Source organism: Stenella coeruleoalba (genome assembly GCF_951394435.1).
Source record: "Stenella coeruleoalba genome assembly, chromosome: X".
NCBI lineage: Eukaryota > Metazoa > Chordata > Mammalia > Artiodactyla > Delphinidae > Stenella > Stenella coeruleoalba.
Window position 1 is genome coordinate 93,382,898 of NC_137152.1, and position 19,502 is coordinate 93,402,399.

At 35.4% G+C, this 19,502-nt stretch overlaps 1 protein-coding gene across 3 annotated transcripts in view; it reads right to left on the bottom strand.

Moving 5' to 3' along the window:
* Nucleotides 1–392: 392 nt before the first annotated feature.
* Nucleotides 393–19,502, bottom strand: part of LRCH2 (leucine rich repeats and calponin homology domain containing 2) — a 102,963-nt gene continuing 83,853 nt past the window's right edge. For all 3 annotated transcript variants that reach the window (XM_079909656.1, XM_079909654.1, XM_079909657.1), the window contains 4 exons: nt 11,103–11,580; nt 9,730–9,791; nt 8,690–8,753; nt 393–520 (listed from right to left, as the gene is read on the bottom strand). In XM_079909656.1, the coding sequence (XP_079765782.1) occupies nt 11,461–11,580 (120 nt within the window). In that variant the 3' untranslated portion in view covers nt 393–520; nt 8,690–8,753; nt 9,730–9,791; nt 11,103–11,460. The remainder of the gene's footprint in view (nt 521–8,689; nt 8,754–9,729; nt 9,792–11,102; nt 11,581–19,502) is intronic.

Sequence of the window (19,502 nt, forward strand, 5' to 3'; positions counted from 1 at the left end):
CGTCCGATTGTCAGCTCCCAGCCCCCACCCAGACCAACAGGTGAGCAGACAAGGCTCTCAGGCTGGTGAGTGCCAGTTGGCACCAATCCTCTGTGTGGGAATCTCTCTGCTTTGCCCTCTGCACCCCTGTTCCTGTGTTCTCCTCCATGGCTCTGAAGCTTCCCCCTGCCCACCCCGTCTCTGCCAGTGAAGGGGCTTCCTAGTGTGTGGAAACTTTTCCTCTTTCACAGCTCCCTCCCAGACGTGCAGGTCCCATCCCTATTCTTTTGTCTCTGTTTTTTCTTTTTTCTTTTGCCCTACCCAGGTACATGGGAAGTTTCTTGCCTTTTGGGAGGTCTGAGGTCTTCTGCCAGCGTTCAGTAGGTGTTCTGTAGGAGTTGTTCCAAATGTAGATGTGTTTTTGATGTATGTGTGGGGAGGAAGGTGATCTCCACGTCTTATTCCTCCACCACCTTGAAGGTCCTCCTGTAATTAATCTTCAAACCACCTAGCCATTGGTAGAAAATTTTTCTACCACATTCTGCAAATGATAGAAAATTATTCTAAGCAAGTGCTCCACAGAACATTTGCACATTTAATTTATAGGAAAGGTTAATTGCATTGCTCTGTTAGCATGGCCTGCTTGAGTGCTGAATCCAGGGGGCATAAATGATTTTTAAGTACCTATTTTTACTTTTAAAAAACTAATATTGTTTCAACAAATAGACCTATAGAACAAAATAGAGAGCCCAGAGATAGATACACATATATATGAGAATTTGAAATATGATAAAAGTGGTACCACAAATCAAAGGAAAAATTATGGATTATTTAGAAGGTGGTGTTGAGAAAACATACGCTCAATATGAAGAAAAAAAAAGACTATTGCCATTGTGTTGCAATCTTAAAGTCTCTGTCTCTCAAGTATGTCCCTGTAGTCAAAACAGATCTACTCTGACCAATAATCTTTCCTTTTCTACAGAAATTGTCTTTATAAAAACATAATAATAATAATAATATGTCCCCAATCACAACACATTTAAAAAGCATGTTAAATATAAGGCGTTTTAAACATAACTACAGTACAAGGCCAAGTAATATTTCTGCTTTGGCACCACTACATGCAATAAGCAAATCAGCCCCCTTACAATCTCACAACTTTTATTACAGCACCTGCAAGCTCTATGTACTACCATCCGTTAATATTTTTGAATAGAGTATCTATTGTCAATTGCTTGTAGAGTATATTATTTTAATGAAGAGAAGTGAACAAAATACTTCTTTGATGCCTTACCAAGCTTCCAAATTAAAAAAAAACCAAACATGTAGATGCATGCTCGATCATATATATCTAATCACAACTTAATCTTGTCATATGATGGATAATCTGTCGGATAGGTCAAGATAGGAGCTCACTCACATTTTTAGTCAAATGACAAAAATTATTAGTAATTATTCCTTTTCTATTTATCATTACTGTGATTACATTTCCCTTGATCTCATTCAGTGAGAGACACCAGTGCCTAATGGAGACTGGGAGCTATTTCTCCTAGGTTTATAAGCCCTATGTTTTAGATTCCAGAATTATCTCTATGAGAAAACTAATCATTCTACCAGTTACAGTTCATTTTATTAACTACTTTAAGTTTAAAGTTGAAATCCTTTAAAACTTTGTGCTAAAGTTTAAAAACCCTAGGAAGATCTGTCATAAGAATTATTTGAATCATTGGAAATTCCAATCTTCGGAAAACATTTTACTCTAAATTCTCAGACATAATTTAGGCAGGATGGGATCAAAGTACCGTTTATCTCATTTCTTAAAGCCTTCTCTCTCCAAGATTACAATTCATCAATTTTCTAAATATCTCCTCAAAATTGTCCTCTCCTCCTCCCTCCTTTCTCTCCCCATCTCTCAAAAATGCTCTTTAAAAAACACAAATGGCCTCCTTTTAACTATTACTTAACTCCCTATTTTCACACAATTGAGGACTTAACTACATAAGAATTTTACATAATTTAATGAAAAACTTTTGACCTGTGAATATATAGATTGGAGCCATCTATGAACTATGCTATATGATCTAGATATAGTTCCCAGGATTTAATATTTCTTCACAGCCTTTATTCTAAAACTATCTTGAAATTGGAATAGGTAAGAATGACCCCATCTCTAAGTAATTTTATGTAGTCTTAGATTATTTTGATATATAATTCATTGACTGAACAAATACTAGGGAAATAATTTTTAACATCATGTATGAGAGTGTGTAAAAAAGGAGCTTAAACTAATGGGGGGGGGCAGTTGACAAAGGGAGCCTTAAGAAATCCTGCACCTAAATGATGACTTGGGATTTGTCAAGTTCAGTGAGTAGGGAGGAGAGGTTCACGAAGTCATTTCATTTAGTTATCTGGGGATATTAATTGATTTATTCATAACTCAAGTTTATACTGAGTTCCTACTACGTGCCAGGCACTGTGTTACCAGCTAAAGATACAGTAATGAACAAGACATATCAAATAGATCCCTGCCTTAATGAATCTTACAGTCTTATAGGGAAGTATTATTAACACATAAAATAAAATGTCACATTGAGAAGTACTATGAAAGAAAGAAACAGCGTGTTATGTTATAAAATAATAAGGGAGAACTTTCTGAGGAGGAGACTTTCAAGCTGAATAATAAGCAGCAGCCATGGGGAAATTGCATTTCAGGCAGCATACAAAGGCCTTGATACACTGGAGAGATCAATAAACAGAAAGGAGACCCATGTGGCTGGAGCATGGGGAGTTGTAAGAAGAGAGGTAGTGGAGTTGATGTTGGAGAGGTAACCCAGGGTTTATTATAAGTGAGATGTTTTAAGTACGGGGATGACATGATAATTTATGGCTTTAATGGGTCACTTGAGTTTGCAATATGGAGTATGAACTGGAGAAGCAAGTGTGGAAGCCAATTAGGAGTCTATTGCAGCAGTCCAGACAAGGCATGATGGTGGCTTGGGCTACAGTCCTGGCAGTGTAGATAGAAAGCATGAGACAAAGTTGATATGTATTCTGAAGAGTAAAAGTGACAAGTCTTATGAATGACTTGAACATGAAAAATAAAGTTAAAAAATTGACAATGACTCCCTCTTTCTTGTCATAAGCAACTGAATCAATGATATTAACATTTATACTTCTATGGGTATGAATGTGTTTGAGGCCAGGGTGCAGAATAAATAGTTCTTTATTGGTCATTCTAGGATTGAGACATCTGAGATACAGTTAAGTAGGCAATTGAATACATACATATGAAACTCTGTGGAAAGGGTTGAGCTAAAGATAAAAGTTATACGTCTGTAGAACAGTGGTTCTCAACCCTGGCTACAAATGGGAATAACGTGGGAAGCTTTTAAAAATACTAAAGCCCAGGTTCCATCTCCAGAATTTCTGATTTAATTGGTCTGGAATGGGCATTAACATTTTTCAAAAGCTCCCTAGGTGATTCTTTATGCAGTTAGGGCTGAGAAGCATTGACATATAGATAGGAATGGATTAGCTCTCCAAAGGAGAAAGTGTAGACAGAAGGGAGGCACAGGAATGAGACCTAAGGAGCAAAGGTTTTCAAATTGAGATTCATGAGCCATCTACATCATAACCTTTTAGGGTACTGGTTAAAGCTATAGATTCTGGGCCTTCCCTGGTGGCGCAGTGGTTGAGAGTCCACCTGCCGATGCAGGGGACACGGGTTCATGCCCCGGTCCGGGAAGATTCCACATGCCGCGGAGCGGCTGGGCCCGTGAGCCATGGCCGCTGAGCCTGTGCATCCGGAGCCTGTGCTCTGCAACGGGAGAGGCCACAACAGTCAGAGGCCCGCGTACCGCAAAAAAAAAAATCTATAGATTCTTAGGCTTAATTCAGAGGTGTTAAAAAAGAACTTGGGAGAATGAAGTCCAAGAATCTGCATTTTAACAAGCTTTCAAAGCTATTTTAAAGTACACTAAAGTTTGAGAACCATTCGTTTGGAAGTAGGGCTGGAGTAGCCAGGAGGATAGAAGGCAAACTGGAAGGATATAATGTTATAAAGAGGTGAGAGAGGACAATGTATCAAGGAGGGAGGGGCCAACTATGATGAAAGCAGGTGAAAGATCAAAAGAGATGGGAACAAAGAACTGACGTTATCTTGCAATATGGAAATCATGGTAATTTTGATAAGAGCAATCAACGTCAGTGAAGAGATCAGGTAAGAAGCTAGAATAGGGTGGATTGAAGAATGAGTGAAAGGTGAGGAAGTGGAGACAGCATAGAGTACTCTTCTAAGAGATCTAGGTTTTTAGCCAAGCAGAAAAAAGGTCAGTTGCTGGGAGTATTGTGGGAGTTTTACGGTTGTTTTCAAATGAAACTAGCATATGCTTTTATGTCGATGGTAACAATCAAGGTAGAGGGGCAGAAATCAAAAATGCACGAAGAATTATCAACCAAAAAAGTGAAGTACAAAAGAGGGTTTTTTATCCCAGAGAATATGTGGCCTTTGATAAGTAGAAAGACACATATTCCACTGTAACAGTATTGAATAATCTAATAGGTGTAAGGGCAGCTAAGATTACAAGTGGAAAGATTATAGAGTCCCCAGTTGATGGTTTCTATTTTCTCAATGAAGTATTAAAACAGATTAATCAACTGAGAGACTGTGGGAATAAATTTGAAGAAAGGATATACATTACTTCTGGTTGGCTCACTGAGATAGCATTCCAGCTCAAAACTCAAGTGATCTGTAGGAACTGTATTAAACTCAATTTGTTGCTATGGAAGATAATTAGTAACTCCTGGCTTAAAGCCATCTCTTCTGCTTTATGACGGGTATCTGGAATTTCAACTGAGCAATTGTTAGACTTTCAAATAGATGATACTCATTCATAAAAGAATTTTGGTACCTACCTACAGGTAATCCTGTGGCCAACCAATATAAGGTTTCCATCTGAATTAGGATACAATAATTTCCACAACAAAATCTTTATCTACATGTTTAATATCCAAATGGAGGAAACCTACTTCGCATGAGGTGCTGTGGTAGGCAATCTACACAATTCTCATTTCATCTACTCAACTCTATGCAGTAGCCACACAGACAAATGAAGTTAGCACATACAAAGTTCCACAGCTACTAAAGGAATTGGGAATTAAACGGTCTGTCCTGCAAAGCCTGTGCTCAACACATAACAGAGATTACTACACTTAAGGTTCAGTGAATGCAGTGTTGACTGATCTCCAAAGCCTAAGGAAACAACATTCTTGATATATTCATGTATTTTCTTATCTGGCAGGAGGCTCAGAGCTAAGTTTTGAATAAAATTGTAGTAACTGACTTGAGTCTGGATTTTCTATCTATAATTGTTCTACCATCCTATTCATTACTTGGCTCTTATTCTCTATTAACTGGATACATGACAGTTTTTATTGATTACTTTTATTGCAAACCGTCATATTATTTTTAAGAGTAGGCTGAGGTATAAATCAAATAGTAAGTGATAAACTCTGTCTTTATATTTCTAAGAGTCACAGAAGGCTTAGAAAACAGAACTCTTAAGGCACTCTATATAGAATACTGCGATTGTGAGCCCCTTCAAGGTATAGGTATCTGTCTTATTCATCAGTGCATACCTGGCACCCAGGACACAATGCTTGGCAAGTAATAGATACTGAGTATTTCCTGAGTGATTTAAAACTCAAGTGTTGAGACATGCCACGGTGCCTGTTATTATTTCAAATTTCTCATTAAATTTCTCCAATACAAGAAAAATAACTAAAATTCAAACATGTATATGGACTAATATTTTGTGTAGGACTATACAGAAAATAGATATATACATATACCACAGAAAAAATATAGTCTAAACTACAAAAATAAGCAAGTGAAGGATTCATAACAATTAATTCCTTAGGAGGACTAAAGAACTTTATTTCCTGCAGGTGATGTGGTAAAATAAAGTTTCTTTGATGTTGGATAGAATTAGAATCCTAGATTTTCCACCTATGAAATGGGTAAACTTGGGTAAATCACTTAACCTCTGGTCTAATTTTCCTCATCTGTAAAACTAGGATAATTACAGTACCCATCTCATAGGGTTATTCTGAGAATTACATTACATAATGCTTGAAAACATTCAGTACAATGCTATGCACATAGTTAAGAACTCACTAAATATTAGATCTTACTATTTAGAGTCCTACCTTATCCCTTTATCAACAAAACCTTATTTTATCAAGTCTGGCTAGAAAACACGTGGGTCTAGGCCTAAGGGCAAAACAGGATCATTTGTGGTAGTCTCTTCTTTCATTCCTGTAGATTAACCAGGCTGAAAGTACAGAAGCACTTTTAAAGAGACACCTTGGTTTAAGAAAAGATCTAGCAGAAAGAAAACCATTTCCATTTGCATTTATCACTTGCAACTTTGCCATAGAAAGAAAGAGAAAACAATTTGGAAATAACTGACAAGTCAAATAAATAAAAGATCAGTTAAAGAATTAGATCCCTACTGATATAAATATTACCAATAAGATTTTCAAATAATATCAAAAGCACCTAGAAATGAGTATAGAAAACAGTGAAAAATTTCCTAGTACTTTATAATTTGTTTAAAAAAATACTTTTAACATTTCCATAGGCCAAAATTACCAGAACTTGAGTTATATTTATGTTATATCTACAATAGAACCATAAACATAAAAACATTACATTTAAACTAACATGAATTATTCTAAAACTTAACACAGAGAAAGATTTCAAAGCTAATTGCTTTAGAAATAAATTATTCCAGAAAAATATAAAATTTTAGGAAATACACCATTTTCTACATAGACTATTTTACAAATCTGTGGAATGGATATATTAACTTCCTCCATGCAAATGTGATGTACAATCATTCAAAATAAACAGAATTGCTTTTCAAAGAAACATGATTGTTGGGACCAACTAGCAGAAATGAATATTCAGTGACAAATGTAGTACTGAGAGGTAAATTTTAAAAATTAGCTTGCAAAATATGAGCAGGAAAAACGATAAATTTTAATAGGTGGTAACCTCACTGACATCAGCCTTAGCGATGTTTTTGTGGATGTGACTCCAGGTAAGGGAAACAAAAGCAAAAATAAACAAATGAGACTACATCAAACTAAAAAGCTTCCACACAGCAAAGGAAACCATAATCAAAACAAAATGGCAACCTGCTGAATGGGAGAAGATATTTGCAAATCACAAATCTGATAAGGGGTTAATATCCAAAATATATAAAGATCTCATATAACTCAACAACAATAACAAAAAAAAACTGAATTAAAAATGTGCAGAGGATCTAAATAGACATTTTTCCAAAGGAGACATACAAATGGCCAACAAGTACATGAAAAAATGTTCAACATCACTAATTATTAGGGAAATGCATATCAAAACCACAATGAGATATCACCTGCCTGTTAGAATGGCTATATTGAAAAGACAAGAAATAACAAGTATTGGTGAGGATGTGGAGAAAAGGGAATCCTTGTACACTGTTGGTGGGATAGTACATTGATGCAGCCACTATGGAAACAGTATGGAGATTCCTCAAAAAATTAAGAAAAGAACTACCATATGACCCAGCTATTCCACTTCTGGGTATTTATCGAAAGAACACAAAAACACTAACTTGAAAATATATATGCACCCGTATGTTCATTGCAACATTATTTACAATAGCCAATATAAGGAAATAAGCTAAGCACCCATGATGGATGAATGGATAAAGAAGATATGGTTTATATACACAATGAAATACTACTCAGGCATAAAAGAGAAGAAATTCTGCCATTTGCAACAACATGGATGGACCTTGAAGGTATTATGCTAAGTGAAATCTAAAAAACAAACAAACAAAGAAAATAAAACAAAAACAAACTGATAGATACAGAGATCAGACTAGTGGTTACCAGAGGGGAAGGGGGTTGGGGAAGGGCAAAACAGGTGAAGAGGGTAAACTGTATGGTGATGGATGGTAACTAGGCTTGTGGTGGTGACCACTTTGTAGTGTATATATATAGATGTCGAATTATAATGCTGTATACCTGAAACTTATATAATAAAAGAAAAGAATCACTGCCCTAAGGTATAATTTTAATTACTACTTTATAAATTATACAGCATTACTTTGTATTTCTTTGCAATAGAAGTGACTGAGATATCTGAACAACAAAGTTCTAGAAAATTCAATTTGCTAACTAAAAAATCTATTTCTCTTTATGTACATACCTAATGCATTTCTCATCTACTTAGGTAGCTACTTGATGCATATTAATGGAGCACAGTAAAAATCAATCTATTCCTAACTTTAAATGACAGGAAATGCAGAGACTCCATACAGGATTAACCCAAGGAGGAACACACCGAGACACAAAGTAATCAAATTGACAAAAATTAAAGATAAAGAAAAAACCTGAAAAGTAACAAGGGAAAAGCAACAAATAACATACAAGGGAATCCCCATAAGGTTATCAACTGATTTTTCAGCAGAAACTCTGCAGGCCAGAAGGGAGTGTCCTACCTTTTATTTTATGTAAAGGTTTATCTGACATTTATGTTATATCCAATCTATCTTAAGGTGACATCATTTTGTGAAGATATCTGAGGAAATCATTGTTTTTTTAAAGAAAACATTGTCTACTAAAAATATGATGTAAAGAAAATCTAGACTCAACTTACTTTGAATATCCTCTTGAAGTCTATTTTTCCATACTAGAGAACTTAGACACAAGCTATCAAATACCTACAAAAAATGAATGCTGTGATGTTAAGAGAAGAGGTAGAAAGGGAGAAAAGAAATCTCAGACTTTAATTTTTTTGTTCAACTTTATCCACAGTTTGCATCAGTAATATACATTTAGTGTTCCATTTATTTTTAAATGCATCAGAAAATCAATCATAATAGATCTGTGACCAATACAAACATTTCTGAATTCTTCAAAAAATTCAGTTAGAAAAGTCAATAAACTAGCATTCTGTAAAGATAATTATGAAACAAATGGTAATGTATTTTTACTCCTCATTTCAATTCTAACATATCTGACATCACCTCTTTCTTGTGTGATACAGGAATAAAATTTAGCAGAAGCAGCTATCTACTGCATGTTTTAGGTCCTAATAAAATATTTTAGTTTGATTATTTAACCTTCTTCAAATCACAAATCCAATTCAAATAATGATAATTATTCTTAATTCAATAACTGATGAAGTAAATATATAATAACCATAAAGACCATTTAGAATAACTTTACACTTACTCAAAAATACTAAAAGAAATACATCAGAGCCTTGGTATAATGTGTGCTTGGGGACTATGCTGTGAAACTGCCATAGAGGTGATGTTGCCTTTTGCCACTACAGTAAATAAACTGCCATGGTATGGACCTCAGATAGACCCATCTTAAATGGAATTCTGCTTTGCAGTAAAGAATGCTACAAAGGTTCTGGTGTATTTTCTCTTTAAAGTAATAACTAATTGACAAGTAAGTGAAATGCAATAAGGAAATGGCCTATAATTTCACTAATATTTCAATGATATGAAACATGAAGATACTTGTAAAATAATTAACATCTAGATTGATTAACAAGAGGAATTCTACAGCATGATAACTATGAAAGCAGTATGAATGATTGCTGTAGCTTTTAATGATCGCTTTATTTGTAACACTGTCAAATTTTTACATTAAAAACTAACAACTAAGGTATTTGTCATTTCTTACCTTTATTACCCAAGTTTTCACTAGAGAGATTGATTATGTCAATGCCGTTTTTTAAGATCCAACTGAAAAATAATAACTAATTAGCTCAAATATTTAAAGTAATAAATTACTAATAATTTAATTTTTAAACCTTTTAGTCATAAGAAGCTTTAATTCTTTAAAAGCTTCAATTTGACCCTTGGGGAATGTAAAGAACACATCTGTATCCTAAAGCCAAAACTTAATCATATGGCTTCATGCCGATCGATCAAAAAAGTAGAGTTGTTCCTAAACCAACCCTTACTATACCATTTGGCACAATGGTTTTTACCTTTTATATATACCTTTGAAATACCCAGGCCAACATTTTTAGTAAGTTGCATCCATATTAAGAGGTAACAAGTGCAAATAATCACATATTTAACATATGATACTTGCTTGACTACTACAAAAGTAATTATAATTATACTAAGGTTTTTCTATAGCAAACTGAGTTATTCATCACAGTAATGGTTTTGAAAAATTCCTGCACTACTACCAACGCAAATTTATCCATTTCTAAATTAAACAAGGACTTTATGTAACAGTATACTTATGAAAAGATTTATAGAATGGTTTGTGTTTATTTCAACATCATGTTGAGGATCAATTCAGATTTACAGGTTCCACAAATGGACATATTTTCTAATAAAAACCTATTCCTCAATTGCTGCTCTCTGAATCTGAATGTAACCAAAGGCAGCACACTGATGTAATAACGTTCCTGAAAGTCAAGATATAAATCCAAACTTCGGCAGTTTTATCAAAATGTCCTTGACAATTAATTACTCTGCTAATTTGCAAAAACCCTACTGCTTTGTGTAACATTTTCAATACAGAAATAAAATACTCTTCAAATAATACATTTTAAAAGATGATTAAGTTTTGCAAAATTAAATAGCATAAATTAAGCATATTAACATTGTTTTTCTGACAACATGAAATAACCAATTTACGAAAACTGCAATGGACTAAATAAAAAACACAAATGTCACAATGTGAGGCACATTTATCCTCACATATTACTGAACTTACAAAATCTACTAAAATATTTTAAAATTCCATTGATTCCATTAATACATAAAAAGAAATTGCAAAAATGCTTAAGACTATATAAGAGTCATCAATTACACAGGCACTTCACATGTAAACAATCTACAGTACAACTGAAAATATTTTGGCACCAACCTATAATACTAAAAGAATTTAATATAAAGCCAGAGTTCTATAATTTCTACTCACTTTTTTCTAGAAAACTAAGACCAAAGATTGAAGAAATTATGTATAAACTAGAATTACAAGCATATTAAATAACTCAAATATAGAATTGTTTTAAATTGGTAAAAAATGATTACCTTATCCACATGTTCACCAGTATGCTATGATAAAAAAATTAAACCTAATGTGATTATTGAATTGAAACCACATTTTAAATTTAGTATTAATCTGATTATTGAAAAATAATCAAGGTTATCAGCTGACTTAGTAAAAAGAGAATTTGAATTTATCAGAAACTCTTAAGTTGATCCAGTTTTCCCCCAAAAGAAGTTTGGGCAATGCAAAATTGAATTTTAATGTTTTAACATAATATTTATTAAACCTAAGGCTTGATGTAATAAAATTATTTTTGATTAGACATCCTTATTCATAAATTTGAGATATTTGAAATCACTTCAAATGAAACTAGACACTTATGATTTTTAAATGTTATAATCAAGCCGTAGAAAGCTGAGATGCCTTGGTTGTAGGTAATTCAAGAAGAGCCTGAACTGTGACACCAACTTTCACAAGACCTCTTTCTTCCAAAATATGATGAGGCAAACAGAGTCTTTCCTGAAAAAAAAAAACCAAATGATATCTGAACATTTGCTTTTTAATAGTGTAGCAAAACCTGAAAAAGTCAGAACTAGGTTTTTAAAACATGCTTTTTATGAAACTTCAAGTTAAAAGTACACAATTCTAATTAGATTAAAATCTAATTTTAAAATGTCTGTTTCAATACATTTTTATGGTATGGAATTCTATTTTACAGGTTGTATTTTGACCTGAAGTTGATCTGATACACACAATAAGCAAATATTTTAAAGTGAGACAGTGGTGCTAAATGTTCCCTAAGCTTTCATGCTACAGCAGAAAGAGCACTACATTTCCAGCCAAGGGATCTAAGGGCCATATGAAGTACTAAAGGTACTAAAATTCCCTGAGACTCTGTTTCTTCAACCTGAAAATGGAACTGTGTGAGAAACAAACAGAGCAGTCTATATACAGAACCACTTTGTAAACTGTTCAGTCCTATACAAAACTAGCCACTCTGGTTCTTTCTATCAGTTCTGAGGTTCCATGGTCTGTGATGTATACAGCACTTCAGTACTTTTTTTTGTCTTAAGGTTACTTCCCTCCAGCTTCTAGTGATGTGTTGCTTCTTAGTTCCAATAGTCTAGAATTTAATAAATAACAACTGCCTTCTCTTCTAAGTCATCACGTGTGTCATTTGATATTCACAACTCTATGAGAAAGAGGGTTCAGAGACAACTTTGCATTAGGTTTCATTAGCCTTCACCGATCCTCTTCTAACAATCTTAATGTTTCCAACGGTTCTGTCTTCACTCTCTTCTCTTTTCAAACTATATCCTCTCCTTGGTATTCTCAAAGCCTCATCAAAACTACAAGGGTTTTAACTGAAGGTCTGCATGCATGTGCACAACAAATAAATTTGGTAGCATTTTTGAAGAAACAATGCATTCTACTGCTTCAGGTGGGACACTCGCTCATCTCAGGAAAATAAGAATGGATACATTGGGTGGCAAACAGACCATCTACAGGTCCCATCTGGTCCATAATTTGTTTTAGTTAGCTACCACAGTGTTTTAAAAATCTAGAAACATTACTTTTTTTTTTGCAGTACATGGGCCTCTCACTGTTGTGGCCTCTCCCGTTGCGGAGCACAGGCTCCGGACGCGCAGGCTCAGCGGCCATGGCTCACGGGCCTAGCCACTCCGCGGCATGTGGGATCTTCCCGGACCGGGGCACGAACCCGTGTCCCCTGCATCGGCAGGTGGACTCTCAACCACTGCGTCACCAGGGAAGCCCACTTTTTTTTTTTAATTCAGTGTTTCTAGAAACATTGGAAGCCTTGGCAAGACAGGGCCCTTATTCCCAAATAGTAACAACTATATTTTCCATCCTGATAACTTTCAAATCTTTATTTCCTGCCAAGATCTCTCTATTGAGCTCCAGATACAAATGTCAACTTGATACAGCCAAATGGATATCCAACAGACAAATCAAAATCAATATGTCCACAACAGAACTACTTCTTACTAAATTAACTTCTCCTCTGTATTCTATACCTCAGTGAGTAATACACTATTCAATCTCTCTCAACATAAACCTGGGAATCATAGTAGTCTCTTTCCTCCTTACTCCCGTAAGTCAATCACCAAATACTACTGATAATATCTCATTTATCAAGAGTTCTCAAAAACTATCTTCTCACTCCATTTTCACTGCAACATTTGTTGCCCTCCTAATATTTTGCTTATTTATTCAAAAAATCACTAAAATATATATTAGAAAAGAAAAACAGGTGTCACATCAATGACCTCAACTCTCATCTTAGAAACTAGAAAAAGAAAAGCAAAGTAAACCAATGGTAAGCATAAAGAAGGAAATAATGAAGGTGAGAGAGGAAAACAATAAAATTAAAAAACAGAAAATAATAGCAAAAAAAAAATCAATGAAACCAAACATTAGTTCATTGAGAAAATTTTTTCAAATTCATAAATCCCTAGCTAGATTAATCACAAAAAAGAGAGAAAATACAAGAATTACCAATATCAGGAATAAAAGAAGTGACACCACAAGAGAGTCTACAAATACTAAAATGATAATAAGGGGGACATTATAAACATTATAACAATAAGTTTGACAAACTACATGAAATGGACAAATTCTTTGAAAGATACAGTATACCAAAGCTCATACAAGAACAAACAGAAAAATAGAATAGCCCTATATCTAATAAAGAAATTGAATTGTAGTTAAATACTTTCCCACAAAGAAAACCCCTTGTCTAGATGGCTTCAAGGTTCAATAATGAATTTGACTAAATAAAGAAATAATAGCAATTCTACCCAAAATCTTCAAGAAAAGTGAACAGCAGGGAATACTTCCTAACATGTTCCATGAGGTCAGCATTCCTGGACACCAAAACCAGGCAAAACCATTAAAAGAAAGAAAACAGAAGACTAATAACCCCACTAACATAGATGCAAAAGGGCTAAACAAAATTTTAGCAAATTGAATCCAACAATATAAAAATAACAACAACAAAATCCATCATGACCAAGTAGGGTTTATCCCAGCAGTCCAGGTTTGAGTTAATATCTGAAAATCAACCAATGTAATTCACAATGCTGTGAAAGAAAAAATATGTTAACTCAGCAGATGTAGAAAAAGCACTTGACACAACAACATCCATTTGTGGTAAGAACTCTCAGAAAACTAGAATCATATTTCTCATAAGGAACCTGTATCTGGAATATATACAGAAGTTAATAATAAAAAGGAGACTAATTCAATTAACAAATGAGCACAGGATTTGAAAAGACATTTCTCAAAAGAATATATACAAATAGTCAATAGGCACACAAAAAGATGCCCAACATCATTAATCATTAAGGAAATGCTAATCAAAACCACAATGGGGCTTCCCTGGTAGTCCAGCGGTTAATACTCCGTGCTCCCAATGCAGGGGACCCGGGTTCGATCCCCGGTCAGGGAACTAGATCCTGCATGCTGCAACTAAGACCTGGTGCAGCCAAATAAATAAATAAATATTTTTTAAAAAAACCCACAATGAGACCACTTCAGACCCACTAGTATGACTAGAATCAAAAAGGTAGACAAGGGCTTCCCTGGTGGCGCAGTGGTTGCGAGTCCGCCTGCCAATGCAGAGGACACGCGTTTGTGCCCCGGTCCGGGAAAATCCCACATGCCACGGAGCGGCTGGGGCCGTGAGCCATGGCCGCTGAACCTGCGCGTCCAGAGCCTGTGCTCCGCAACGGGAGAGACCACAACAGTGAGAGGCCCGTGTACCGCAAAAAAAAAAAAAAAGGTAGACAATAATAATTGTTGGTGAGGATTCAGAGAAATTAGAACCCTCATACATTGCTGGTGGTAATGTAAATCAGAAAATAACTTAGAAGTTCCTCAGAAAGGTAAACATAGAGCTACCATATAATCCAGCATAGAGCAACCATATAAACTACCATATAACGTAGTTAACTAAGAGAATTAAAACATTTTCAAACAAAAACGTGTTCATGAATGTGCATAGCAGCATTATTCATAATAAACAATGAGTGGAAACAGCCCTAATATCCATCAACTGATGAATGGTAAACAAACTGTGGTATATACATAGAGCCCTAAAAAATGAGGTAGAGCCATATTTCAGAGATAGAGACTCCAGTTCTAGATCACCAAAATAAAGCAAATATTACAATAAAGTAAGTCACATGAACTTCTGTTTCCTAGTGAATACAAAAGTTATGTTTACATTATACTGCAATCTATTAGTGTGCAATAACACTGTCTTAAAACAAACCTTAATTATAAAATACTTTCTTGCTAAAAAATTCTAATCATCATCTGACAATGCAGGGTTGCCACAAACCTTCAATTCGTAAAAAATGCAGTATCTGTGAAGCACAATAAAGTGAAGTGCAATAAAACTGGGTATGTCTGTACTGCTTTATGCTACAACATGGATGAACCTTGAGAGTATTATGCTAAATGAAAGAAGCCAGACACAAAAGACCCCATAACATATGATGTCATTAATATGTGATGTCCAGAATAGGAAAATTCATAGAGATAGAACAGGAGAGGGACTGTTAACACGTAAGAGGTTTCTTTCTGGGGTGATAAAAATATTCTACACTTAGGGAATGTGAATTGGCATAGCCACTATGGAGAACAGTATGGAGGTTCCTTAAAAAACTACAAATAGAACTACCATATGACCCAGCAATCCTACTACTAGGCATATACCCTGAGAAAGCCATAATTCAAAAAGAGTCATGTACCAAAATGTTCATTGCAGCTCTGTTTACAATAGCCAGGAGATGGAAGCAACCTAAGTGTCCATCATCGTATGAATGGATAAAGAAGATGTGGCACATATATACAATGGAATATCACTCAGCCATAAAAAGAAACGAAATTGAGTTATTTGTAGTGAGGTGGATGGACCTAGAGTCTGTCATACAGAGTGAAGTAAGTCAGAAAGAGAAAGACAAATACCGTATGCTAACACATATATATGGAATCTAAGAAAAAAAAATGTCATGAAGAACCAAGGGGTAAGATGGGAATAAAGACACAGACCTACTAGAGAATGGACTTGAGGATATGGGGAGGGGGAAGGGTAAGCTGTGACAAAGTGAGAGAGTGGCATGGACATATATACACTACCAAATGTAAAATAGATAGCTAGTGGGAAGCAGCCGCATAGCACAAGGAGATCAGCTCGGTGCTTTGTGACCACCTAGAGGGGTGGGATAGGAAGGGTGGGAGGGAGGGAGACGCAAGAGGCAAGATATGTGGGAACATATGTATATGTATAACTGATTCGTTTTGTTATAAAGCAGAAACTAACACACCATTGTAAAGCAATTATACTCCAATAAAGATGTTAAACAAAAAAATGAGCTTGTGAAAAAACTAGAACTCAAGCCCACCAGACCTACTGAATCACAATCTGCACTTTTACAATCTCCCCAGTGTACCTGTGTACCCATGAATAGTTGAAAGGTACATTTCTACCTCCACATGTCTTTTTTCTGTCTGAGAAATAAACACATTTTATCCAGTTTCATATAAATAAAACACTCAAAAATGCAAAAAACAAAAAAATATTCTACACTTAGACTGCTGCCCAACTCTGTGAATATACTAAAAATCATTGAATTATATACTTTAAATGGGTGAATTTTATGGTATGTTAATTATATCTCAATAATAATGTTTAAAAAAAATGTGTGTAACCAATCCCAGGCCTAAAAAAAGATAACTTCAATCCATACTTTTCAACACATATAAAAATTAACTGGACCTGCACAGAAGGGGAGAGGTGGCACATCCAGACAGGGGCCTCAGGAGTGTGGAGTTCTGGAGTTTCGTACCATGTTGATGACAGGCTCTTAGTGCCCCAGCCACGCCTCAGGTCTGTGCCTCTGAGGTGGGAGAGCCAAGTTCAGGACACTGGTCTACAAGAGACCTCCCAGCTCCACGTAATATCAAACGGCAAAAATCTCCCAGAGGTCTCCATCTCAACACCAAGACCCAGCTTCACTCAACGACCAGCAAGCTACAGTGCTGGACACCCTATGCCAAACAACTAGCAAGACAGGAACACAACCCCACTCATTAGCAGAGAGGCTTCCTAAAATCATAATAAGGCCACAGACACCCCAAAACACACCACCAGACATGGACCTGCCCACCAGAAAGACAAGATCCAGCCTCATCCACCAGAACAGAGGCACTAGTCCTGTCTACCAGGAAGCCTACACAACCCACTGAACCAACCTTAGCCACTGGGGACAGACACCAAAAAAAACGGGAACTATGAACCTACAGCCTACAAAAAGGAGACTCCAAACACAGTAAGATAAGCAAAACGAGAAGACAGAAAAACACACAGCCGATGAAGGAGCAAGATAAAAACCCACCAGACCTAACAAATGAAGAGGAAATAGGCAGTCTACCTGAAAAAGAATTGAGAATAATGATAGTAAAGATGGTGCAAAATCTTGGAAATAGAACAGACAAAATGCAAGAAACATTTAACAGGGACCTAGAAGAACTAAAGAGCAAACAAACAGTGATGAAAAACACAATAAATGAAATTAAAAATTCTCTAGAAGGGATCAACAGCAGAATAACTGAGGCAGAAGAATGGATAAGTGACCTGGAAGATAAAACAGTGGAAATAACTACTACAGAGCAAAATAAAGAAAAAAGAATGAAAGGAATTGAGGACAGTCTCAGAGACCTCTGGGACAACATTATAGGCACCAACATTCGAATTACAGGCGTCCCAGAAGAAGAGGAGAAAAACAAAGGGACTGAGAAAATCTTTGAAGAGATTATAGTTGAAAACTTCCTTAATATGGGAAAGGAAATAGTTAATCAAGTCGAGGAAGCACAGAGAGTCCCATTCAGGATAAATCCAAGGAGAAACACACCAAGACACATATTAATCAAACTATCAAAAATTAAATACAAAGAAAAAATATTAAAAGCAGCAACAGAAAAGCAACAAATAACACACAAGGGAATCCCCATAAGGTTACCAGCTGATCTTTCAGCAGAAACTCTGCAAGCCAGAAGGGCGTGGCAGGACATATTTAAAGTGATGAAGGAGGAAAATCTAGAACCAAGATTACTCTACACAGCAAGGATCTCATTCAGATTTGATGGAGAAATTAAAACCTTTAGAGACAAGCAAAAGCTAAGAGAATTCAGCACCACCAAACCAGCTTTACAACAAATGCTAGAGGAACTTCTCTAGGCAGGAAACACAAGAGAAAGAAAAGACCTACAATAACAAACCCAAAACAATTAAGAAAATGGTAATAGGAACATACATATCAATAATTACCTTAAATGTCAATGGACTAAATGCTCCCACCAAAAGACATAGACTGGTTGAATGGATACAAAAACAAGACCCGTATATATGTTGTCTACAAGAGACCCACTTCAGACCTAGGGACACATACAGACGGACAGTGAGGGTATGGAAAAGATATTCCATGCAAATGGAAATCAGAAGAAAGCTGGAGTAGCAATTCTCATATCAGACAAAATAGACTTTAAAACAAAGACTATTACAAGAGACAAAGAAGGACACTACATAATGATCAAGGGATCGATCCAAGAAGAAGATATAACAATTGTAAATATTTATGCACCCAACATAGGAGCACCTCAATACATAAGGCAAATGCTAACAGACATAAAAGGGGAAATCGATAGTAACACAATCATAGTGGGGGACTTTAACACCCCACTTTCACCAATGGACAGAGCATCCAAAATGAAAATAAATAAGGAAACACAAGCTTTATTTGGTACATTAAACAAGATGGACTTAATTGATATTTATAGGACATTCCATCCAAAAACAACAAAATACACACTCTTTTCAAGTGCTCACAGAACATTCTCCAGGACAGATCATATCTTGGATCACATATCAAGCCTTGGTAAATTTAAGAAAATCGAAATCGTGTCAAGTATCTTTTCTGACCACAACGCTATGAGACTAGATATCAATTACAGGAAAAAATCTGTAAAAAATACAAACACTTGGAGGCTAAACAATACACTACTTAATAACCAAGAGATCACTGAAGAAATCAAAGAGGAACTCAAAAAACACCTAGAAACAAATGACAATGGAAACACAACCACCCAACACCTATGGGATGCAGCAAAAGCAGTTGTAAGAGGGAAGTTTAGGGTAATACAATCCTACCTTAAGAAACAAGAAATATCTCAAATAAACAACCTAACCTTACACCTAAAGCAATTAGAGAAAGAAGAACAAAAAACCCCAAAGTTAGCAGAAGGAAAGAAATAAAAATCAGATCAGAAATAAATGAAAAAGAAATGAAGGAAACAATACCAAAGATCAATAAAACTAAAAGCTGGTTCTTTGAGAAGACAAACAAAATTGATAAACC